This window comes from Chlorocebus sabaeus, chromosome 18 (assembly GCF_047675955.1).
Source record: "Chlorocebus sabaeus isolate Y175 chromosome 18, mChlSab1.0.hap1, whole genome shotgun sequence".
NCBI lineage: Eukaryota > Metazoa > Chordata > Mammalia > Primates > Cercopithecidae > Chlorocebus > Chlorocebus sabaeus.
This window is the reverse complement of record NC_132921.1, coordinates 36490234-36514854: the sequence shown is the minus strand read 5'-3', so window position 1 is coordinate 36514854 and position 24621 is coordinate 36490234. Positions and strand designations below refer to the sequence as shown.

General features: G+C 46.3%; 1 protein-coding gene across 1 annotated transcript in view; it reads left to right on the top strand.

Annotated features, from left to right (window-relative positions):
- ARK2C (arkadia (RNF111) C-terminal like ring finger ubiquitin ligase 2C) overlaps positions 1-18026 on the top strand; it is a 127157-nt gene extending 109131 nt beyond the window's left edge. Inside the window, exons 4-8 of the mRNA XM_007974140.3 lie at positions 3743-3872; positions 6382-6486; positions 6792-6887; positions 12338-12444; positions 12893-18026. Coding sequence (XP_007972331.1) covers positions 3743-3872; positions 6382-6486; positions 6792-6887; positions 12338-12444; positions 12893-13010 — 556 coding nt within the window. The 3' untranslated portion in view covers positions 13011-18026. The remainder of the gene's footprint in view (positions 1-3742; positions 3873-6381; positions 6487-6791; positions 6888-12337; positions 12445-12892) is intronic.
- The last annotated feature ends 6595 nt before the right edge of the window (positions 18027-24621 follow it).

Sequence of the window (24621 nt, the reverse complement as noted above, 5' to 3'; positions counted from 1 at the left end):
CAATTTTTTATATGTCCCACATAATTATCATTTCTGGCACTCTTTATTCCTTTGTAGAGATCTAAGTTTCTGCCTGGTGTTAGTTTTCTTTAGCATGAAGAAGTTTTTAAAACATTTCTTGTAGTAACAGTCTCCTGGCAGTGCACTCTGTCAACTTTTTGAAAACGTCTTTATTTCACTCTCATTTAAAAATATACTTTTGCTAGGTATATATTTCTAAGTTTGCAGTTTTTTTCCCTCTAGCAGTGCAAAGATGCCATTCCTTCGTCTTCTGACTTGCTTTGTTGTCGATGGGAAGTCTATGATCGTTCTTACCTACGTTCTTCTATGTTAAATGGGTCTTTTGTTCTTTCACTACTTTTAAGATCCTGTCTTTATTACTATTTTTCAGGAATTAGATTATTATGTCCCTTGGAGTGGTTTTCTTTGTGTTATCCTGCTTAAAGTTTATTGAACTTTTTGGATCTGTGAATTTATAGTTTTTATTAAATTTGGAAATATTTCAGCCATTTTTTCCCTAAAATATTTTTTCTGTCATCTACCCTCCATCCTCTCTTTTTGGGTCTTTACTTACCGATATGGCTGACTGCTTGATATTTTTACTGAGACTCTGTTAATTTTTTAGTCTTTTTCTGATGGTGTGCTTCATTTTGGATTATTCTTATTCTTATTCTTATTCAAGAGTTCATTCTGTCACCTAGGCAGAAGTGCAGTAGTGGCATCACAGCTCATTGTAGCCTCAACTTCCTGGGCTCAAGTGATCCTTCCACCTCAGCCTCCTGAGTAGCTGGGACCAGAGGACACACCACTATACTCAGCTAATTTACACTTTTTTTTTTTTTTTTTTTTTTTGGTAGACGTGGTGTCCCACTATGTTGCTCAGGCTGGCCTCAAACTTCTGGACTAAAGTGATCCTCCTGCCTTGGCCTCCCAAAATGCTGGGATTAGAGGCATGAGCCACTGTGCCTGGCTCATTTTGGATTACTTTTGTTGTTATGTCTTAAAGTCACAAATCTTTTCTTTTGTAGTGTCTAATCTACTGTTAATCTAACCCAGTGAATTTTCTATTTCAGACACTGGATTTTTCATCTCTAGAAGTTCCACTGACATCATTAAAATATGTCCTCTTCTATATGTTTTACTTTTCTCTGTTTTTATGCTTTCTTTTGTATGTTTGAATATGGTTATAATAGCTATTTTAGCATCCTTGTTATTTCTGTTTCATAGTTGTTTCAATGGATTGATTTTTCACCTGATTCTGGAATGTATTATCATTTTTTGGCATGTCTAGTAATTTTTTATTGAATGATGAACATCATTTATGAATAATTGTGGATTATACACTGTTAAGTAGTTACGTTTGTTTTATTCATTTAGAGTGTTAGGCTTCGTTCTGGTAAGCAGCACTTGTAGTTCAGTTTCATCCTTTTGAGGCTTACTTTTAAGTCTTCCAGCAGGACTGGAGTACCCCTAGAGAAGAGACTACTCTAGATCTGCCCTAATAAGACACATAAATAAGTCTCGTAAGGCTCTTCTGGGGTCTCTATTGTGTGTCCAAGTACCCTCTGCTCTGGCTGACTGGAATATGAATCTTTCCCAGCACTGTCTAATCTCTGGGAACCCACTATACCTTGGATGCTCTTTGTTCAACCTGGTAAAATTTCACCCCATGTACGCAGATCTTAGTATTCAGTAAAGACTCAAGGGGATCTCCGTGCAGATTTCTGGAGCTCTCCTTCTGCGTAGCTGCCTCTTCTCTCCAAATCATGGCACCACAACTTTCAGAGACCTCAGTCTCCTGGAAATAAGATATCTGAATCCTCAACTCATTAAGATTATCATGCTCTTCTTAATTCTCTCCCTGCTCATGGTCTGGAATATGCCTTCATGAAAAAAACCAGGGAGGTTGCAGGGCTCACCTCATGTGTTGTCCTTCTACTGATAGCAGTCTACATTGCTTGTCATATAATGTCTAAAAACAGAGATTTCATATATTCTGTTCAGCTTTCTAGGGGTTTAAAGTGGAAAGGTAAATTTAACTCCTGTTAAACTATCATCAGTAGAAGCAGAAATTCCTTTAATTCTCCTCCATATCCTTTTTTTTTTTTTCTCCTCCAATGTGTTTGTTGAAGAAATCAGACTGTTTTTCCTATAGTTTCCTCTTATCTGGATTTTGCTGGTTGCATTCTGGTGTTGTCACTTAAGATGTTCCTTAGTTTCTTGTATTCTCTGGACCTTGGCACCAGGATTAAGGCTTCAGTGGATTCAGGTTCAACTCTTATTTCTTGGCAAAAATACTTCATAGGTGATATTGTATTCTTCCACCAGAAAGCACTTACTGTCTGATTGTTGCTTCTTTTGTGATGTTAGCAACAATCAATGATCTTTGCTTAAATCCTTTATTTCTTTAGGGGAGGCAAAATAGTGACAAAAATTCAACAAAAATTCAGTCATCCTTTATTCATTTATTAGCTGAAAAACTTTTATAAACAGAAATTTCCACTCATCAAATGTTTGATTACCTGGAAATACAGTAAGAAAATAAAGGCTTCTTTTCATTTATTTACTAGTTTTCAAAATGAAGAGTTGGCTAGGTGCAGTGGCTCATGCCTGTAATCTCAGCACTTTGGGACCCCGAGATAGGTGGGTGGATCACTTGAAGTTAGGAGATCGAGACCAGCCTGGCCAACATGGTGAAACCCCTATCTCTACTAAAAATACAAAAGTTATCCAGGCGTGGTGTGGCACGCCTGTAGTCCCACCTACTCAGGAGGCTGAGGCAGGAGAATTGCTTGAACCCGGAAGGTGGAGGTAGCAGTGAGCTGAGATCATACCACTGCACTCCAGCCTGGGTGACAGAGCAAGACTCCATCCCAAAAAAAAAAAAAAAAAAAAAAGAAATGAAGAGTTTGTTCTCCAGCATCCTTTGAAGGGGACCAATTTTCTAGTATCATTTCACGCACACAGATTTAAACAATTTTTATTTATTTCCATTTCTCCTGCAGTTATGCTTGTCAACCCGCACATTGTCCTAACTCTGGCCAGTGGAAGCCTCTTCAGGACGGCTTCTGAGCCCTTTTGCCATCATCCTAGTGGTGTTTTGATAGCTCTCTTGTTTCCAGTTATGACAAGATGTTTCCATCTCATCTTGCGCATTTTCTCTCCAGATCTGAAATTGGCCATTTTCCAAATTAGCCATTGGTTCATCCTCTGTGTAATTCATCAATTAATTTGTTTTTAAGCAAAATGAATTTTCCTATATTTTTAGGAGTGGGATGCAGTGGGCTAGGACAAGCTGTCTAGCCTGTCGGTCTAGGTGTAGAGGTCTCTCTCGTTTTCTCAAAGTGGTAAAAATACAGCCTCGGCTCCCTCCTCCACTTTTATCTGAACCTTGTCTTTCCCACTCTGTGCCTCTGGCTTGCTCGATTTAGATTTTTCTTTCAGCATTCCTCTCAGAGATGGACTTTGTCTTGGGAGGGAGCTTTGGTCCCCTAGTTTAAAGAAGTCTTATAGAGCCTGGATTGCTCTAGCTCCTTCAGACCTTGCAGAGTCCCTTCCTTCTCTGGGTCTCTGTTTCCTTCCCTCTAAAGAGAGAGGAAAGGCTGGGAGACGTAAAGTCCCTTGCAGCTCTGGCAGGGTGTCACTCCGATTCTACTCCATAGGCTTGATGTCTGAGGTCCCTTCTGTAACCTGATGGCTAAATCACACCACCCTATGGTTCACTGAGGCTGTTTCCCTGCAGGGATCTCAGTGTGGACGCTGGCTTGAGTCCTGCTCAGTTCCAGGTGCGGCCCATCCCTCAGCACTATCAGCATTACCTAGCGACTCCTCGAATGCACCACTTTCCCAGAAACTCCTCCTCCACGCAGATGGTAAGTGAAAGAAAATGGACTCCCTTGTGCCTATTGAGTGCCAGTGGTGGTCTGAGGCCTGCGCTCCCCTGTGCCCCGGCTCCTACATGACCAGGTCCCCTGTGTATCAATCCTCTATCCCCTGACTCCCCTGTGCCCTGGCCCCCTTGTATCCTGGCTCCCCTGTGCCCCAGCTTCCATATGACCCAGCTCCCCTGTGTATTAAGCCCCTATACCCTGACTCTTCGGTACCCTGACCCCCTTATATCCTGGCTGCCCTGCAGTCCGGATTCCATATGACATGGCTTCCCTGTGTATCAATCCCCTATGCCCTGACTCCCTTGTGCCCTGGTCCCCTTATATCCTGGCTCCCCTGTGCCCCAGTTCCTACATGACCTGGCTCCCCTGTGTATCAACCCCTATGCCCTGACTCCCCTGTGCCCTGGCCCCCTTATATCCCGGCTTCCACATGACCCAGCTCACCTGTGTATCAACTCCCCGTGCCCTGACTCCCTTGTGCCCTGGCCTTCTTGTATCCTGGCTCCCTGGCAGACCAACAGCTCCCCTCTCTTCCCAGCTCCTATTCACACTCTGGCTTGATGGGGAATGAAAGGTGACCTGTTGGACCAGAAACTGGTTCTGCTGAGGGGAGTAGGAGTGGGCACTGGAGGAGTGGAAAGGGACAGCATGGCAAAGTGTGGTCTGTGGGTAAAAGGCTCAGGGCTAAGATCAGGCAGAGTAGACCTCGCACCTCATATGGCCTCATTTAGTTTCCTGTGGTCAGTACCTCCCTGGGCTTTGGCTTCACTAATCTGTGAAATGGAAATGAAGATGCCTGCCTCGCCCATCTCACAGGGTTGGTGTGAGGATCAAAAGACATCCCAGCGGGAGCTCTTGGGCCTAGCCTGCAGATCCAGTTCTTCCTTTTTTAGAGGGCAGACCTTCTTGCAGCTGCAGAGTGCTGAATCATGGGTCAGGCTGGGCTTGGGGGCCTTTGGGCTCCTGACATTGCAAGCTGCATGGAATTAAAATGAAGATATTCCATGAAAGCAGCAAAAGCTTGATTGAAAATCTTATTTCCAGGCAGCTTCACTTTGCTGCCCTAAAGCATAATTCCACCTTCCAACCCTTGTCTCTGTCACTAACCACTCAGTTCCTCAGTCTGCTTTTTGTATAATAAGGAGCTTGCATGAGTAATTTTTGGAGTCCTTGTAAGCTCTGAGGGTCCATGCTTTGTGTATGAAGCACCATCTCTTAAGAATAAAGAAGCAAACATTTATTGACCACTTACTACATGCCAGGCACTGTTATAAGCACTTCATATAAATTATCCCATTAATCCTCTCAAAAACTCCCACAAAAGAGTATCATCCTGATTTTAAAGATTGGAAAACTGAGGAAGAGAGAGGCTAAGTAACTGGCCCTGGGACATACAGTGAGAAAGTGGAGGAGCTGTGATGGAAACTCCTCTCTAACTCATAGCCAGGGTAAGGGAGAGGTGAGTGAAGCAGGCCATGCAAGAACAGAGTCAGACTCTCTTAATTTAAAATACTGACATTTTGCTCAGCATGGAGGTTTTTTGCATTTATTTGACTTTAAAAAACATTACATTGAAATATTATTGATCTTGATTACTGAGGCTTTTGGTGGCCCTTTTAATTTTGTGCCCCCACCTTGGTGCCGACACTAACCCAAGCCTTTAACTATCAAGCTGCTCTTGGAGGCAGTGCAGAGTAGGGGTGATATGGTTTGGCTCTGTATCCCCGCCCAAATCTCACCTTGAATTGTAATAATCCCCACATGTCAAGGTCAGGACCAGGTGGAGATAATTGAATCATGTGGGGGCAGTTTCCTACATACTTTTCTCACGATAGTGAGTGAGCTCTCATGAGATCTGACGGTTTTATAAGGGACCTCCCCATTCGCTTGGCACTCATTCTGTCTCCTGCTGCCCTGTGAAGGGGTACTTTCCACCATGACTGTAGGTTTCCTGAGGCCCTCCAACCATGCGGAACTGTGAGTCAATTAAACCTCCTTTCTTTGTAAATTACCCATTCTTGGGTATTTCTTCATAGCAGCGTGAGAATGAACTAAAACAAAAGGTGAAGGGAATGGACTCTGCCACCCAACTGCCTGGGTTTGAAATCCTGGTTCTGTCCCTTGGTTGCATAACTTGAGCCAATTACATAATCTATTGTACCTCATTTATCCCATCAATAAAATGGGGATAGTAATAGCACCCACATTATAGATTAGGTGAGATAATTCAATTAGTCATGTAAAGTGCTTAGAATAGTGCCTGCCATGAAGGTTAGTTGTCACTTTATTAATTCTGTTATTACTTCTGGGGCTTGTCCAGGCAAAGCTTGGTTCTTGGTGAGAGAAAAGGGACGTAAGAGCAGGAAAGACAATACTTCTGCCCACAGCATCTCAGGGTGTACTGAGTGGGTTACAGGCAGAGAAGTTGCATGCTGGGCTTATAGAGAAACCTTGAATCCTCGCTCTATCCAAGGCATTTTCTCCCCAACAGGTCGTCCATGAAATCCGAAACTACCCTTATCCTCAGCTTCACTTCCTTGCTCTCCAGGGACTAAATCCCAGCAGACACACCTCTGCCGTACGGGAGAGCTATGAGGTATGTTGCTCTGTCTGGTACCAACTGGGCTGGTGGAGATGCCATTATTGTTTATCATCCCTTTTCCCTCCCCACCTCTGCTGGTGAGTAGGGTATGAGTGTCAGGAAGCTTCAGGGTTAAGAGTAAGAGAGAGAAGAAGGGAGAACCAGTAGAGATATTGCAGTCTTTCGGCACCAGATGAGTTCTTCCTGATAGCTATGTGAATGCTTCCTGCTCATGTCTTCCAGCTCCCCAATCCATATCCTGTGTGCATGTGGGCATTTATACATGCTGAGCACACATGTGCACATTTTTCTCTTTCCAGGAGCTGCTGCAGCTCGAGGACAGGTTGGGTAATGTGACTCGGGGAGCTGTACAGAACACCATTGAGAGGTTCACCTTCCCCCACAAGTATAAGAAGGTGGGTCTGCCAGCAGGCCAGCCTGCATAGTCAGGGAATGGGGCAGGGGGGTTGTCTAATTGACTCTGATCTGGTTGTTCACAGAGGGATGCAGTCCAGAATCTAGAAACCTTTGCTCTGGTTAGATGTTCTAAAGCTGTGATAACTTCCCAGAGTCATGTTACTTTTTTGTGCCGGGTGTGGCCAGGAGGGAAGATGGGAGGCCTCTCAGTAAAGGAGGAGAGCTGGGTATGCGTGTGTGCATGTGGACTTGCCATTGGGTATATTACACATGTATACATTTATAGGTGTCAGGCACATAAATAGTTGTCTCTAAATGAGATGGGCCAAGGAGATACCTGCACAGAAGGCTAATATTTGTCTTAGAAATTAATTCCATGTCCAATCTCACATGTGAACAAATGAGAAACTAAGGCTTCCAAGCAGAGGTTTTCAAATCTGACTGAGTGTCAGAATCACCTGGGGAGCTTTTAAAGCCACAGAGTCACAGGTTTTATCCTAAGTCCATAGAGGTAGAATCTCCAGGGTTAAGAACTGAGAATCTAGGACATGATTAAAGCTCAGAAACCTGAGTTTAAATTTTTTTTAATTAAAATAAATGAAAAATTTTGGAAGCAACCAAGATGTCCTTCAATAGGTGAAAGATAGATAAACATACCGTGGCACATTCAGATAATGGAATATTATTCTGCAATAAAAAGAAATAAGGACTAGGCACAGTGACTCACACCTGTAATCTCAGTGCTTTGGAAGGCTAAGGATGAAGGATCACCTCAAGCCAGGAATTGAAGACCAACCTGAGCAAAATAGTGAGACTTCATCTCTACGAAAATTTTAAAAAGTTAGCTGGGCTGGTGGTATGAACTTGTAGTCCTAGTTACTTGGGAGGCTGAGGCAAGAGAATTACTTGAGCCCAGGAGTTCAAGGCTGCAGCGAGCTATGATTGCACCACTGCATTCTAGCCTGGACAACAGAGCAAGACCCTGTATCAAAAAAAGAAAAAGTATAAGCTATTGAGCCATGAAAAGACATGCTGGAACCAGAAATGCACTGAGGAATTCTTAAATAAAAGTAGTTAGCCCAAAAAGGCTGGGTACTCTATGTTTCCAAATATATAACATTCTGGAAAAGGGAAAACTATGAAGACAATAAAAAGATCAGTGGTTGCCAGTGGGGAGGGAGGGAGCAATGAATGGGTGGAGCATAGGGGAGTCTCAGGGCAGTGAAAGTATTTGGTATCATACTCTAACAGTGGATATATGACATTATGCATTTGTCAAAACTGATAGGATGGTACAACACAGAGCAAACCCTAATGTAAACTAATGAACCTCAGTTAATAGTCTATTGATACTGGTTCATCGATCATAACAAGGGTGCCACACTAATGCAAGATGTTAATAATAGAAACTGTGTGTGTTGGGAGTATAGGGTATATGGGAAAACACTGTACTTTTTGCTTATTATTATTATTATTATTATTATTATTATTTTGAGACAGAGTCTTGCTCTGTTGCCCAGGCTGAAGCGCAGTGGCATGATCTTGACTTACTGCAACCTCTGCCTCCTGGGTTCAAGCAGTTCTCTCACGTCAGCCTCCCAAGTAGCTGGGATTACAAGCATGTGCCACTACCCCCAGCTAATTTTTATATTTTTAGTAGAGACGCGATTTCACCGTGTTGCCCAGGCTGGTCTTCAACTCCTAACCTTAAGTGATCTACCTGCCTTGGCCTCCAAAAGTGTTGAGATTACAGGCATGAGCCACCGTGCCCAGTCTGTTTTTGCTTAATTTTATGTAAACTAGAACTGCTCTACAAAATAACATTTATTATAAATATAAATAAATAAATAAATGTTAATACATTTTTAAAACATTCATCCTTCCCAGGGGAAATTAAAAGCTTGACAAACGTTAAGAATCTTAGAGCAGGACTGTCCTCATCATGGTCAAGCCAGAGACCATCTTGAGACCCTAGGGTGCATTGGTCAAGAGCACTCTTAGAGTTAGAGCCAATTTTGACTCTCCATTCTACCCCTTACAGCTCCGTTACTTTGGACAACTTACTTGGCTTTTCTGGCCCCTCCCTGTCCACTTCCCCCTTTAAAAATGTGAAATGGGAGTGATCTCATTAGTAGCTACCATACAGGGTGCTGTGGGGATTCAATGGGATGATGCACCTGAACAGCTTGGCACAGTGCCTGGTACCTACTAAGTGCCCAGGAATGGTAAGCTGCTGCTACCTTGATGCTTTCTCCTAGGCTTTCCCCTAGCCCATGTGCTAGTGGTGTCAATGTCAAAGACCATGAATCAGTATAGGCAGCTCCCCTCAAGGCACTGGATTTATTCATAAATGATTTTGACTGTAGTTATTGGGTACCTACTATGTATCAGACCTTGGCTAGTGTGCTAATAGAGGAAATGGCAGCATTTCAGTAAATAAGGATGTCATCTATATGAGAAAAATGATCATTCTCTGGAGAGAGAGAGAGTTTTAAGCTATTGGAGAAGAACATAGAAGAAAATGAATGTTGTATTTGAGTCCAGGAGCAGCACCTGTGTCCCGGACCAGGGGGTTTTTACTCCTACCAAGGATGCACACCTCACCTGCTGTCACTTCAACAGGCACAAGGAAATTGTGAAGAGAACCAATGCTAAGAATGAAAAGGGGAAATGGACTGAATCAAGATAAAGGGCTCAGGTAAAAAGGAGATAAAGGGCTCAGGTAAAAAGGAGAATGAAAAGAAGGGAATAAAAATATTATTAAAAAGAAAAAAATGAATTAAAAATAAGAAATGACAAAAGTTAGGAACCAAATAAAATGTGGAAAAAAACCCTTAAAAATTATACACAAGTGAAAAAGACAATAAAGAAGAAAAAACACTTTAAAAATTTAAATTGAGAGTGTAATTATATATAATTAAAATATACTTTAAAATGATGATGTAAAAATAAAAATATAGAAAATACCGAGTCAAAATAGAAAAATATGCAAAGAATAAGAACTAGAAAGAGATATGAAAGCAACACATAAAATTAACATCAATAACATCATAGTTAAAAGGGGGCTGGGCGCACTGGCTCATGCACTTTGGGAGGCTGTGGCAGGAGGATAGATTGAGCCCAGGAGTTTGAGACCAGCCTGGCCATCACAGAGAGATTTTGTCTCTACAATAAAAATAAAAATTAGCAGTCATGATGGTGTACACTTGTAGTCTCAACCACTAAGGAGGCTGAGGTGGGAGCCTGATTGCTTGAGCCTGGGAGGTCAAGCCTGCAGTGAGCCGTGATTACACCATTGCACTCCAGCCTGGGCAAGAGTGCAAGGCCCTCTCAAAAAAAAAAAAATGTTAAAGAGAAGGTTAATGAAATGAGAAGATATATAGATTAGACAGCAAAACAGGGTAATATTAAGCTAAAATTACTAACTATAAAAGGAAAATCATGAATAATGATGGCAAAAAATAATAGAAAGTAGACAAATAGGTGACTCTTACCAATACATTTTATCGGACCTCCCTTTTCTAGCAGGGCCAGCTAAATGAAGGCCACTCTTCCAGCAAACACAGCTGGACTCTTAAGCAGGCAGATCATCATGACTCTATTCATACTCAAAAGCCATGACAATTATATGGAACTATGGGTGTAATTCTGATTTTCTGGATTCTAGATAAGGGAAAACTTATTACAGAAGCCTAGCAGGCTTTGCAGTGGAGTATATAGGGCACAGCGAGGCAGAGAGCAGAACAAATAGATTTTCTTGTGTGTTCCAGTGAGGTTACAGTATTCGCCAGACTAAATCAGACTCAGGATCTCCAGAGTTTAGGACCAGGGGCCAGAGAAGGGAGACTTGGCATCTGGGCCTTGCCCCGCAGTCATTCTCGGGGTAGTCTTCATCTTGTGACTCTTCAGATTTTTCTCTTTGCAAAATGACTTTGAAGTCGGTCTGTCTCTGGAGAGGGACAGAATGGGTAATTTTCCTCTTATGGTTATTGTTAGACTGTTTCATGGCACAGTGGGAAGATGTGAACATGAAAAGTGGGCTGATTTCACTCACTGATTAGATTTCTTCTTCCCAAAATATTTACCAAGTACTAATACGCTTTGTAAGTGACCAAGTATGGGGCGGTACTTAAAGAAGGGTAAGCCATGAGTCCATGCCATCTGAACTTGAGACTTTACATAATGGTAAACTACATAATGATTCTACATATGGCTTCTGAATAATGGTAAACTATTTTCAAATAATTAGCATAAAATTAAAAACAGTACAAGGGAAGTCAACAAGTATAAACAGTGTTTCATGATTGCTTTACGATAGTGCCTATCTTAAGTGAACTTGATAAATCCCACAATATAAATAGTTTATAAAAATGGCTACAGTTTGTAAGAATTAATGTCTTCATGTAGTTATCAGTGAATAAATGAGTCAACAGTGGTTGACTGAAAGAATAAATGAAGCCTGCTGGGCCTGAAAGTGGAGGGAGAAACCTGAAGGCAGGAATCTAGGTTGTAAAGGGTGTTGAGGGGGAGTGGATGGTGTGAAGGGACCAGAAAAGGGAAACTGCACAGTCATAGCTTTGCCAAGGATCGATTCGTTAGGAACCCAATTTCTTTCTAAGCTCTGTATCCCTAGAAAGTGCCTGGGACAGCAAAAATGATGTCCACTTGACCTCTTCCTACTCCCCTTGCTGCAGAAGAGTAGGCAGGAAGGAGTTCTGGGTATTACTTAAGAACTTTGGCCCGGCGCAGTGGCTCACGCCTGTAATCCCAGCACTTTGGGAGGCCGAGGCGGGTGGATCACAAGGTCAGGAGATCGAGACCATCCTGGCTAACACGGTGAAACCCCGTCTCTACTAAAAATACAAAAAAATTAGCCGGGCAAGGTGGCTGGCGCCTGTAGTCCCAGCTACTTGGGAGGCTGAGGCAGGAGAATGGCGTGAACCTGTGAGGCGGAGCTTGCAGTAAGCTGAGATCGCGCCACTGCACTCCAACCTGGGCAGCAGAGCAAGACTCTGTCTCAAAAAAAAAAAAAAAAAAAAAAGAACTTTATGGCCAGGCCCGGTGGCTCACACCTGTAATCCCACCACTGTGGGAGGCCAAGGCAGGCAGATCACCTGAGCTCAGGAATTCAAGACCTGACCAACATGGTGAAACCCTGTCTCTACAAAAATACAAAAATTAGCCAGGCATGATGGCAGGTGCCTGTAATCCCAGCTACTTGGGAGGCTGAGGTGGGAGAATCGCTTGAACCCAGGAGGTGAAAGTTGCAGTGAGCCAAGATCATGCTGTTGCACTCCAGCCTGGGCAACACAGCAAGAATCCATTTCAAAAACAAAAACAAACTTTAAAAATCCTGACTCCCAGGGGAAGAGCAGCCTGTGGGTGAAAGCCAACAGCCACCAGGTGAGTCTGCCCAGGTAATGAATACTCCTCTCTCTGCTTCTCATAGCGAAGACCCCAGGATGGCAAGGGCAAGAAGGATGAGGGGGAGGAGTCAGACACAGATGAGAAATGCACAATTTGTCTGTCTATGCTGGAAGATGGAGAAGATGTGAGGTAGGAGACCGCCATTTTGATTCCCTCTCCCCTCTCTTATAGGTATTAGTGACCAATCACTGCGCCGTGTGTCTGGGAGTTGGGGTGCTTGTTTGCTTGTGCACGTGTGTGCCAAGTGTGCTATAATGTGCTTCGTGGTTGCCCTGGGAAGGTAGGGTATGAAATGTGTGTGGGTATTCTAGATGTGTGATGACCGGGTATGGACGCGAGGATGAAAAGTGTAAGAGAACAGTGTGATGTTCTGTCTGAATGAGTCTGAGACAAAATTGTGGCTTTGTTTCAGGCTCATCAGAAAGCGCTTCCTGGTGGAGGCTTCATGGTTTCCCATCTCAGCCATAGCCTCCCTCCATAGCCGGGCAGTTCCCAGGGGTCCTAGGTGTGTGTCTCCTGGTCTGTCCAGTGTCCCTCAGCTCCTGCAGGGCCCCTGACTCTCCCTCCTCTCTTCCAGACGCCTACCCTGTATGCATCTCTTTCACCAACTGTGCGTGGACCAGTGGCTCGCCATGAGCAAGAAATGCCCCATCTGCCGAGTGGACATTGAGACACAACTGGGAGCCGACAGCTGAGGGAGGAATTAGCCAGTGGACACCCCATTTCCTTCACCAGGTCCCCCCACGGCCATAGCCCTTGCAGCCAAACTTTGCCTTCTGAGCCATTTGACGTAGAGGAAAAGCCTGCAAGCACATTTTGTGGAAAGAGGAGTTGGTGGTATCGGTGTCGAGGGAGAGGAGGGGGTGGGGGAGGACCCACCTCTCCAGAATGGTGACTGTCCCCATCCGCCCAGCTGAGCAGGAGAGAGGGAGCTGGCCCTGCCCAGCGCAAGGGCGGGAAGGAGGGGCCCAGGCTGCGGAGAACCCAGGTGGAATCCTGAAGGCACTAGCTGACAGACGGGCCCCTCAATCCTGTCCTCTGAAGGATTGTATATATACCTCTCGACCATGTAGGAACCATGTAGGGGTCTCTAGCTATTTCTGTGGATGGCAGCCAGAGCATGTTAGCTTAAGAAAAATGTTGTGTGTGGTGCTCTAGTCATCTTGTGGTGGACATGTCGCTATTACCGAATTCGCACCAAATATTTCTCATTGAGTTTCTTGTTTTGGTGCCTGACCGAACCAACGACAGCCCCAATCTTCCCGTCTTTATGAGAGAAAAGGAAAAAGGAATCAAAGGTAGAAGAAAAAAAAGCCAAATTCTGTTTAGGGTGAAAAAGGATTTTGTTTTTCACCCAATTTGGGAGGCGGGAGGGGGGTTCTCGTTTTGTTTTTGGTTTTGTTTTTACCTTGGCTTTTGTTTTCCTCATGTTTACAGTGCACGGAGTGTGGAAGGGAGTCTGGGAGAGGGAGAGCTGGAAAAGGAGCTGATGGGGTCTTATTCCGGCCTGTGAGGGTTCAGCCGAGGTGAGGGAAGGCAGCAGAGCTCCAGTAGGTGAAGGGAGCGTTCAGCTAGGCGGGGATCCCCAGGCCCAGGGCTCAACTGCATGACCCCAGTTATAACCCCTACCCAGTTCCACACTAAACCAGGGAGGGCTCAGCCCTCAGCTACAGCTTCTCGCTGTGTTCCTGGGAGTGGAGAGGCCCATGCTTACTCCAACTCCTTCCTTTAGGTTGTGCTCTTGCCTGTCACAAAGAGGCAACATAGCCACTGCCTCCCTATGCAAAAAATTAACCAGATGATGCAGATAAGACAGCATAGGTGATGGCCGCTTTGTCTTGGCCACAGTGCTCTCAGACAGCACTCAGGGCTGAGGTCAATACCGCGGACCTTGAGGAGGAAGCTGAGCATCCCCTGGGATGTCTCCAGTTCTGATACAGTCCCTCAGAGATGGCCCTGACTCTGAGGCCACATCAGCTGGGTTTGGGAGGCCCCTCAGCTTGGTTTGGGAGGCCCCATGTCCCTGGTCTCTGGCTCCTTCTCTGACTCTTTGATAATCTTGGGCAAGTCCCTTTCTTTCTCTGTGCCTCAGTTTCCTTCTCCTTTGAGTGGGGAGAGATAACAGTGCAAACCCATTTCTGGTCCTGCTACCTCACCTAGATGTTGTGAGGATTCGTATTCTCTGTCCAGTGTGTTCTATGCTCTCTTCTGAGAACCTCGTGGGGTGTCGGGATGGGGGTACTGGGAGACACAGACCTGATACAGTGTGTCTTTCTGCACCACCTCACAATTTTCCTGAACCCCAAAAGGAGCAGAGAGATAAGAGGACAGAAGAATGGAGATGGGAAAATCCACCAAATTCCAATCCAAACCCAACTTTCTTTCTCCCTATGTGGAAGACACCAGATTAGCTGGAATTCTGCCACCTTCCTTTGTGCCCCACCCTGCACCGTTCCCCCATTTGCACTGCTCTCTAAGTCTCCCCCTCACCTCCATCCCTAACCCAGTCTCAATGCCCTCATATCAGTAAGACCGGGGTGAGGGGGACAGGATACTTGTCACGTATTTGAAGAAATTCCATACAGTGAAGGAAATTTGAGTCTGTATTGCTGCTACAAGGGTAAAACCAGTACCAATGGGTAAAAGTAACAGGCGGGCAGATCTTAGCTTGAGGAAGAGCTTCTAGCAGGATAGGTTCATGCGGGAATGGCTGCTCTGGCCACCTGCAGGCAGAGAGTGGGGGAAGTGGCTCCTGGTTGGAGGTTTCTCCCAGCACTAATATCTTGGTGTTCTATAAAATCTTTATTGAGTGCCTACCGGTGCAGGCGCTGGGAGAGACAATAGCTTTGAGGAGCTCGCAATCTAGCTGAGGAGACGAGACACATCCAATGCTGCCAAAATGGTGAATAACCTGATTCAGTGTTAGCAGCAATGAGCATCAGTGTCCAACTCAGTAGCTCCAGTGCATGAAAATGTCTCCAGGGCTGAAGGCTGGAGATCCCACCAGTGGGGAAAGCACATCTGAGTCAGGATTTTGGGGGAAAGCTAGTTACTGATAGCCACAGGAAGTTGAGAATTCTGCCCCATCCTCTCCAATGGCTGGGTGAAAACCAAGAATTCATCAGAAGATGGCTTTAGCCTGGAGGTAGCTAGGGTGGTCTAGGAAGGTCATTCCTCTCTTAATCTCAGTCTTTCATTCTTTCTGCTGAGACTGGCCTGGAAGGCTGGCAAGTGGGAGGGAGTCAATGGAGAGGCCAGGATAGAACTAGAGCTGGTGTCCCAGGTTCCAGTCTAGGCTCTTCACTGACAAAGTGGGCAACACTAGAAACTTCCCTTTGTCTCTCTGGGCCTCAGTTTCCTCAGTTACAACCTAAGGAGGTTGGATTGGATGCTTGCTAATTTTCTTCTGACACTCACACTTTGTGATCCTCCCTAACATCAACGCATCTTCTTCAAGGTGGCAGAGCTGTGTGCCCACCCAACTGTTGAAAAGGACTTTCTGTGGGCACACACTCTGTTTCAGACTGGGCTGGGGGCACACATACTGAGTGAGACAGTGGGCCCTGGTCCCCTCCCCCTCCCAATTCTCTGCCCCAGGCTAATATTAGGGACTGGGGAGGGGACCACCAGAAGTAAGAAGGAAGCTGCTTACTTTGGGGTTAGACCCTGAAGCCCCCCCTCTTTCCCATCTCTGGGGACCTTGTCCACTGCAGGTGGGGACAGGAGGTGATGGGGCACTCAGAACCCTGCAGCTCCCACTTCTTTAGCCCGGCAGCTGTTTGGGGGAGAAGAGAGGGCCGGGGTCTGTGCTTCTGCTCCTGGCACTGGTCAGGGAGTCTGGGAAGAGTGGAGATGAGGCAGGGTCAGGCCTCAGCATCTCACATCCACCACCTCCAGGAGGGGAGACCACTGGTAAGTCCTCCTCCTGCTCAACTCAAGGGACTCAGACCCTTTCTTGACTGAGACGCATGAGTGCCTTCTGGGGTGAGAGCAGCCCCAGGGTTTAAGTTGGGCGTCCTAGCCGCTGCCGCAGCTGTGCCGCCGCGGGTCCACCGAGGATGCCAATCAATCAACCCAACACCACAAGCCTGGCTGGGTGCAAGCAGAGGGTGAGCAGGGGCTGCCCCTCCACCTGGCCAGGACCCCCTTCGGCCCCCTGTCGCCCTTGGCCACCACCTGTGGCAGGACTCAAGCTCCTCTTCTGCAAATGTTCCCAGCCTCCGTGCAAGTATTCTTAACTCTTTACGCCTAATGAACAAGCACAGTTTTTTCAATGGTGAAGAAAAAAGCACCAGACTTTTTTTCTTTTTTTCCTAAAGAAATCCCCTAAGCCCCCCGCCTGCCGGCGGGACGAACACTCCCTGCGTGGGGCTGTAGCAACGTCTGTCAGGCCCCCTTGTGTTTCATCTCCTGCGCGCGTAGAGCAAATGCTAGAGCGATTTCAGCTGATAGAAAAACAAAAATGAAAAAAAAATACAAAAAACAAAAAACATGGCACGTTGCTAGTTTACAGGGTTTTGTGAGTTTAAATGCCTTATATTTAACAATCATAATTTATGACTAACTTGTAGATATCGTGGGTTCTTATTTAATTATTTTTATAGTTGTTTTGCATTTTTAATTATAATTTATTTATTTAGAAAGGATACTAATTTTTTTTATTACTCCTATTACCTCATTTTGGCGTTGTTTCTGGGAGTGGAATGCTTTGCATGCATTGGTACGATGACAAACAACTACGAATACAAAAAAAAATTTAAATAAAATTCTGCAAACTTTATTTCGTCCAAACTATCAGGGTGTGTGATTGCAAGCTGTCCTACCGTGGTGCTGGCCTCTTTGGATACATTCCATACGAAATGCAAACCTTTGATTCTGTATGCTGTGATCTAGTGAAAAAATCCAATATAGTGACTGTATTTAGCACATATATAAATATAATTTGCACTTGTCAGCAGACTGGGGTAATCCTTTCACTTGCTATCCTTGGCACCCCCCTCTCCCCACAACCCCACCTCTCCAGCATGAACCTGCCTTTCCTACTCCCTCGCTCCTCCCACAACCTCAGCCCACCCAGCCGCTATCCTCTGAGGAAAGTCTTGGGGCATAGGGGTCACTGTCTCCACCTGGCCTCCAACTCCAGAATTGGAGTCCTCCAGACCTTACAAGAGGAATATCAGAGAGCCAAAAAGCCTGCTTTCTTAGAACGAGCCCTGGACTGGGGAGCTGAGAGGCTCAGGTTTTCAGATCTGCTCCATGGTAGACATCCCAGTGACCCTGAGCAAGTCCCTTGGCCCGTCAGTCTCAGTTTTCTGGGTGGGGTGAGTGAGGAGAACTGGGAGATCTTTAGGGTCCCTTGGATTCAAGTAGAATATGACAGAGATCCTGTGGGAAACCACTGTGCTGTGCTGTCTCAGCTTCTCAGGAGAGAAGAAAGAGGGAGAAAAGGCTGGGCGCGGTGGCTCACACCTGCAATCCCAGCAATTTGTGAGGCTGAGGTGGGCAGATCACTTGAGGTCAGGAGACTGAGACCAGCCTGGCCAACATGGTGAAACCCTGTCTCTACTAAAAAGGCAAAAATTAGCTGGGTGTGGTGGTGGGCGCCTGTAATCCCAGCTACTCGGGAGGCTAAGGCGGGACACTCCAGCCCGGGTGATAAGAGTGAAACTCGGTCTCAAAAAAAAAAAAAAGAGGGAAAGTGGGAGAAAGGATTGGGAGGAGAAAAGGAGAGGAAGGAAGAGAAGAATAGAGAGAGCGAGCTGAGAATTTATCTGAGCTTGCTCAGAGTTGATTTCTGGGAGGGTTTCTGTCCTGTTATATGTGGCATCCTATGGGTGACAGGGAGGTGAGTCAGGTGAACACGCATGGGATATGCCCTTTCACAAGGCTTGGGCAGTCATTTGGAGAGTGAGCTGAAATCCATGTCTTGTTAGACACAGGGATGGGGTAGGCAGAAAGGAGCCCCAAACTATAGGTTTGGGACTGGCACCCCCATCCTATCATCTCCCAGAGCCTTCATTGTTGAGATGCTTCCCATGGAAAACAGATTGGGACATAGATTTTGGAATCAAGGTCTCTGCTCCCAGCATTTCCTCTGTCCCTCTCCCTCTGCCTTTGCTCCCTGGGGGCTGTGGGCAGGAGGAGCTTCTATGGAGGACTGGGAGTGGGCCTCCAGTCTCCCTGCCTCTGTAGAGGAATAATGGGGGAGGATGTGGAGAAGCCACCGTCAAAGGCTGGCACAGCTGTGAGCCTGATGCCTCTGAGCCAAAAGGAGAGAGAGGGAGTTCACGCCCCTGAGAGTAGCCCCCTGAGTCAGCTGGGACCTGGCCTGTCTGCTTTTCTGCTGCCTCTTCTCCCTCCCCTCCTTCCCAGCTTATCCTCCTCTTTGCCTTTTTACATCACTGCCTTTACCTGGTGGGGATGAGGCCCCATGGGGAAGGTGCTGATGTGGAGGGAGGAAGTGGAGACCGAGATTTGCCATACTGCCCAGCAAGGCTGTGTGAGCACCGGGCTGTGTATGGTCCCCAAAGCCTCAACTCTGCCCTAGCTGAGCGATGGATGCCCCTCTGGGCTTCCTGCCTAGCTTCCCCTTTTGCCTCCAGCCTGGAGCCTTGCTTTCCCTGGAGACAGCCCATGGAGTCCCCCACCACACTGGAGGGAGCATGACCACCACACTGCTGGGCCTGGCAGACACCACGTCCTTGGCAGGGCTCCTGGACGGGCATGCCTTATGCTGCTCTGCAGGGTCAGAGAGGAAAGGGGCCCTTTGCCCTGGCTGGCCTGTGCCCTCACCTTTGAGCCTCTGCCCCCACTCCACCCCTGGCCTTGGATGCGGCTCATTTCTCAGCCATGGAGCCAGCCGCACCAGCCCTTGAGGGGGTAATTTGGTTGCCCCTGGTAAGTGAAAGGATTATCCTCAGTGTTGATTGTCCTTTTTTTGTAATCCTCCTGCTGTTCTGTTCTGTTGTGCTGTGCAACATTTTGCTACATAGACTATTTTATAGCAGAAAGCTAGAAGAATATTTATTATGAATATTAAAGCAATAGTGCATCAATGAAAAGGCGGAGACATTAGGAATTGTGTAAATGCTTAGATTCACTTTTGGTGGATTTTTTGTACTTTATTTATAACTAATAAAAATGAACTGCATTGCTAACTACACCTTACTCGTGCTGGGTGTTTATTTTGGTGCATACCCAGGGCATGTCAGAGGAAGCTTCTCCAGGTCTCTGTCTTTGTCCAAGATAGGAGACACTATCAGTTATCTATCTAGCTGTCACCAACTTGCCTCGTTCTCTGTCCTTTTTCTCTGATTTTCCTCTTCCCTTTCTACCCTTCTTTCACCCTTTTCTTCCCCTGTCCCACGCCTTCTTTTCTCTTATTTATTTCTCTCTTTTACCTCTTTGTGTCTTAAAGAATCTGTTCTATGACTGTGGACCAACCATCTAATTGACCTATTTCCTTTAGGTGTGAATTGTAAAGGGGATTTTTTTTTCTTGAGTGTAGTGGTACAATCATGGTTCACTGCAGCCTCAACCTCCTGGACCCAAGCCATCCTTTCACCTTAGCCTTCCAAGTAGCTGGGACCACAGGTGTGTGTGCCATGATGCCTGGCTAATTTTTTTTTATTTTTTGTAGCAACAGGGCTTTGTTATATTGCCCAGGCTGGTCTTGATCTCCTGAGCTCAAGTTATCCTCCCAGCTTAATCCCAAAGTGCTAGGATTACAGGTGTAAGCCACCATGCCTGGTCAAAAGTTCCCATCTTTGATCAATCTTCAGATGAGTGTTTGAACTGGACGGCTACTTGGATTCTCTGTAAAAGAGAAGGAACTTGATTTTCAACAGGTGGTTGGTTTTCTATTCCCTTATAAGAGCCCATGCTCACATGCTCTTTGCATTGTCTAGAATCTGCCCTCCAAAAGTGTGGGGTCAGTGAATGAAAAACTGCAAACAGAACCCACATTCATGAACTTTGAAAAAAAAGTAATACATTTTATTTTGTAGGGCAGTTTTACGTTTACAGAAAAATGAGCATAAATACAAAGATTTCCATCTACCCTGTCATCTCCACACCAGTTTGTCCCATCATTAACATCTTGCATTGATGTGGAGCATTTGTTACAATTGATGGGGCCAATATTGATGCATTAAGTAAAGGCCATAGTTTACATAAGGTTAATGAATGTTTAGATTCTTAGTTTTTGTTCAAGTGAGAAGAACCTAAGTCTGTAGTTTTCCACACCTTTCTCTCTATATCTCTTTTGATCCATGTCCTCACCCCGGCCAGTCCTGTGAATGTGGCATGACATTGCTCTTCTCTGGCTCTGCTGGTGTGGATGGTGGCCTAAGCTCCTTCCAGCTCTAAAATGCCACAAGCCTCTATTTCAAGTTCCTCCCTCCCTCTATTATCCGTTTGTCCATTTAATCTGTTAACATTTATGATGGAGGTGATCCTGGGAGGAAAGGTCTGGGCTGCTTTTGGGGTGAAGGGAGAGGGATTCGAGAAGAGCAGTTCTCTTTCCTTGGATGTTGTGTCCACTCAACACATGAAAATATATTCAGTCTTTCTAGACTCTGTCCCCGCCCCTTTCCCATGGCAGCACCTAGGAGAAAGAGGTTCTCAGAAAACATCCACGTATGTGCCCTGCGACTTCCTGTCACCATAATGACCCCTCAGGTTAAGGAGGAGTGAAATCTGTCTTCATCTCACTCCCAGACACTCTCGGGTGCCTCCCAGCTAGTACTTTTCTCCCTACAGCTCCCCCAATCCTCACCATCACCTGCAACCTCACACCTGGCTCCTTCCTCTCTCTCTCCTCCCCAGTGCTCTGCAGGCCATGGGAAGCCCCTCCCACTTCTGGGAAGTGGGAAACAAGATCCTTCTCTTGCAGGCATTGTCCTGTCCTCACTTCCTTTGGCCCTCAGTTACATGCCCTATTTAGCAGTCTTCAACCTGGCAAATAACATGTCTCTACCCACACTTATCCACCACTGAGTGGCCTGAGATTTCCACCCTGGTCCTGCAGCCAGTCAGAGCAGCTACTCTTTGGTCTGTTTTAAATATGGAGCTTCTGTTGAACATATCGTTTGATGAAAAGCCCACTCTTGAGCTTCCTGCGCTAGCTGCTTGCTGTGTGACTTTGGGCAAGTTACTTAAACTCTCTGTGCTTTGGCTCCTTCATCTATAAAATGGGGATAATAATGGTATCTGCCGCATAGGCTTTTATGAGAATTTAATGAGCTTAATATGTGAAGCGCTTAACATGTGTCTCAAATATAGTGAGCATTATATAAATATTAGCTATTAAGATGATGACGATATTATTTGTTTTAAACCCTGCCTTCTGTTGGCTTTCTCTTTGATTCTCTTGGCTCTCCTCTCCTTTTCCTAGGTGGTTTCCCAGACCTTTTCAATATCTACCCTTCTCCTCTGGCCACTTCCTGCCATGGTCAACCACCAGCAGTCCCTGTCCAGCAGGGGGCTAATGGCTGAGGTCTCAGCACCAAGACTTCTCAAATCACTGATAAAACAATTTTTTTCTCCATTCAGTTGGAAACTCTAGAAGAAAAGGTACATTGAGGCCACTAGGCTAGAAGTACAGACCCATCTTCCCTCCTGTTCATAAGCAACCTCCCCAGCAACACCATTCAGGTGCCCCTACCAAAACTACCCCTTCTACCTTCTAAATTTAGGACTAAAGTGCACTTTTCTCTCCAGGCCCTTCTGTCCAAAACCTCCTTTCTTAGAGACTCTATTTACTCCCTTTGTCCAAGGCTGAGATGGCCCTATCTGTTCCCTGAAACTCCCTTGTCTTAACCTTGCTCAGGGCATTTGGGGATGTCTGTGGGTGGTTGATGCCTGGTGCCAGGCTCTGAAAAGGGGCTGGGAGTAATGGGAGTGCCTGTTCAGGATGGACACACCAAGGGTCCTCAGGAAGCAGGGCACCCATAGCCCTGTCCAAACTCATCTATTTGTCCTCCACAAATCAATATTCAGAAAAGATGTACCTGGACTGAGCTGAGTTTGCTTGTACCAAAATTTTGGATGTAAAGGGTTGTTTAGCCAAAGAACCAAGAAAACAACATTAGAAGGCTTTTGTTTAACCTACTTAAAAGCGAGAGTGTTTTTTAGACTTCGGTGCAACAGTTTGTATGTAAATAGCTTGTGCTAATTGCAAATAAGTCTTATCTCTTCTTTAAAGTAGACCCTGAGGGATTTTTATCTGGAAATACTTTGTTAGCAGTTACTCCAAAGCAATATAATTACTGTTCTCTCCAAACATTCTTTAATACAGACTGTGTCTGAATCAGGGGAGGAAAGAAGGAGCTGATATAAAACCTTGTCACTCACAAAGCCATCCTTATAAGGAAGAACTTTCCAGCCATGTGAGCCATCAATACCCAAGGGGGTATGGGGAGGGAATGAGCTGCTCTTACAAGGACTGCAGGAAAAGAAAAGGAGGTGCTGGGGAGACGGAACCCTCCCCTTCCTTTGTTTTCTTCACCCTGAGCCCTAATGAGGGGCTTGGCCAGAGAGAGGTGGCATTTCAGCACAAACTGTTTATCCTGGACCACAGGATGTTAGCAGAAGAGGTATTGGGGTGAGAGGTTGAGGGAGGCCCTTTTCCAGAAAAGGAGCTGTACACACTTACCATGCTGGCTGCCTGGTCTCAGCCTCAGGATTAGGAATGTTGGGATACAGAGTTCTGGGGCAGCTATAGGTAGAAGAATAGCTTTCTGCTGGGGCCAGGACAGGAGGAGTTCACTCTCAGGTGCCAGCCCTGCACTTGCATGAGCTTGAGGTTGGGTGCCTTCTTACGTTTTGCACCCTGGGCCTTTGCTTGCCTCACCTCAGTCCTGGCCCTGCTTTCTGCCCTGCCACGAGTATGAAGACTTATTGAAACGCAAAACCTGTCCAGGTGTAGTGTAATCTCAGCACTCATGCCTGTGACCCCAGGACTTTGAGAGGCTGCTGGAAGAACACTTGAGGCTAGGAGCTTGAGACTAGCCTGGGCAACACAGTGAGACCCCTGACTCTACCTATTTTTTTTTAAAAAATCAGCTGGTCATAGTGGTGTACACCTGTAGTCCTAGCTACTTGGGAGGCTGAGGCAGGAGGACTGCTCGAACCCAGGAGTTCAAGGTTGCAGTGAGCTATGATGGTGCCACCGCACTCCAACCTGGGCGGCAGAGGAGACCTTGCCTCAAAAAAAGAAAAAAAAAGGCTGGGCGCGGTGGCTTATGCCTGTAATCCCAGCACTTCGGGAGGCCGAAACGGGTGGATCATGAGGTCAGGAGTTCAAGACCAGCCTGGTCAAGATGCTGAAACCCTATCTCTACTAAAAATACAAAAATTAGCTGGGCGTGGTGGCATGTTTCTATAATCCCAGCTACTCGGGAGGGTGAGGCAGGAGAATTGCTTGAACCTGAGTGGCAGAGGTTGCAGTGAGCCAAGATCACTGCACTCTAGCCTGGGTGACAGAGCAAGACTCTGTCCCGAAAAAAAAAAAAAGAAAAAGAAAAAGAAAGTAAAGTTCAGGCCAGGGTAGGATGGGGTAAGACTTGGAGGGAGTCACCCTCCTGGAGGCTTCTCATAGGCACCCATTATTCCTTCCTCACAGTAGACAGCAGGGATGAGGGCAGTAGCCAGGCTGGGCACAGCAATCAGGAGAGAGAATGCGGCAGGAAGGCCACCTTTCCAGACCCTTCTCCCCAGGCCCTTGTAAGGGGGTTTCCCCTCTCCTTCACCTGCAGTCTCAGCATGGCCTGGGAGGCAGAGGGCCGACTGGAATGCGTCAAGCAACAGAGCTTGCCCAGGGCCCCAGCATCCCCTAGGGAAAATCAGTGCCTAGCCCAAAGAAGCCATCTCATCCTATAAAAGTACGGAGCTGGGATCTGGCTGATGAATTTGGCAAGACTCCCAGCCCCCTCCCTCTCCCTCTCCCCAACCACACACCTGCTCCCACTTCTTCTACTGCTGCCCCAAGGCCTGCTCCTGAGGGGTCCCATCCGGGCACCCAGGGTGTGGAGGGCCCCCATCAGACATCCAGGATCAAGCCCGGCCTTGCCCCGTGTGACCCTCAGTGAGTCAGAGGCCCTCTCTGGTTCTCCATCCTTGCTCCTGTAACGCAGAAAGGCTGCACTGGCACGGGGCCTCATCCCACCCTCTTTGTTCCCCCTGTATCTCCATAAACAGCATGGCTACCTCTGGTTTCAGGAGGCTCCCGTTGGGTGAAGAGTAGTCTCTGCTTTCTCGCTGCTACCTGAAACTCATTATTACATTCTATTTCCTTTGAATAAACCA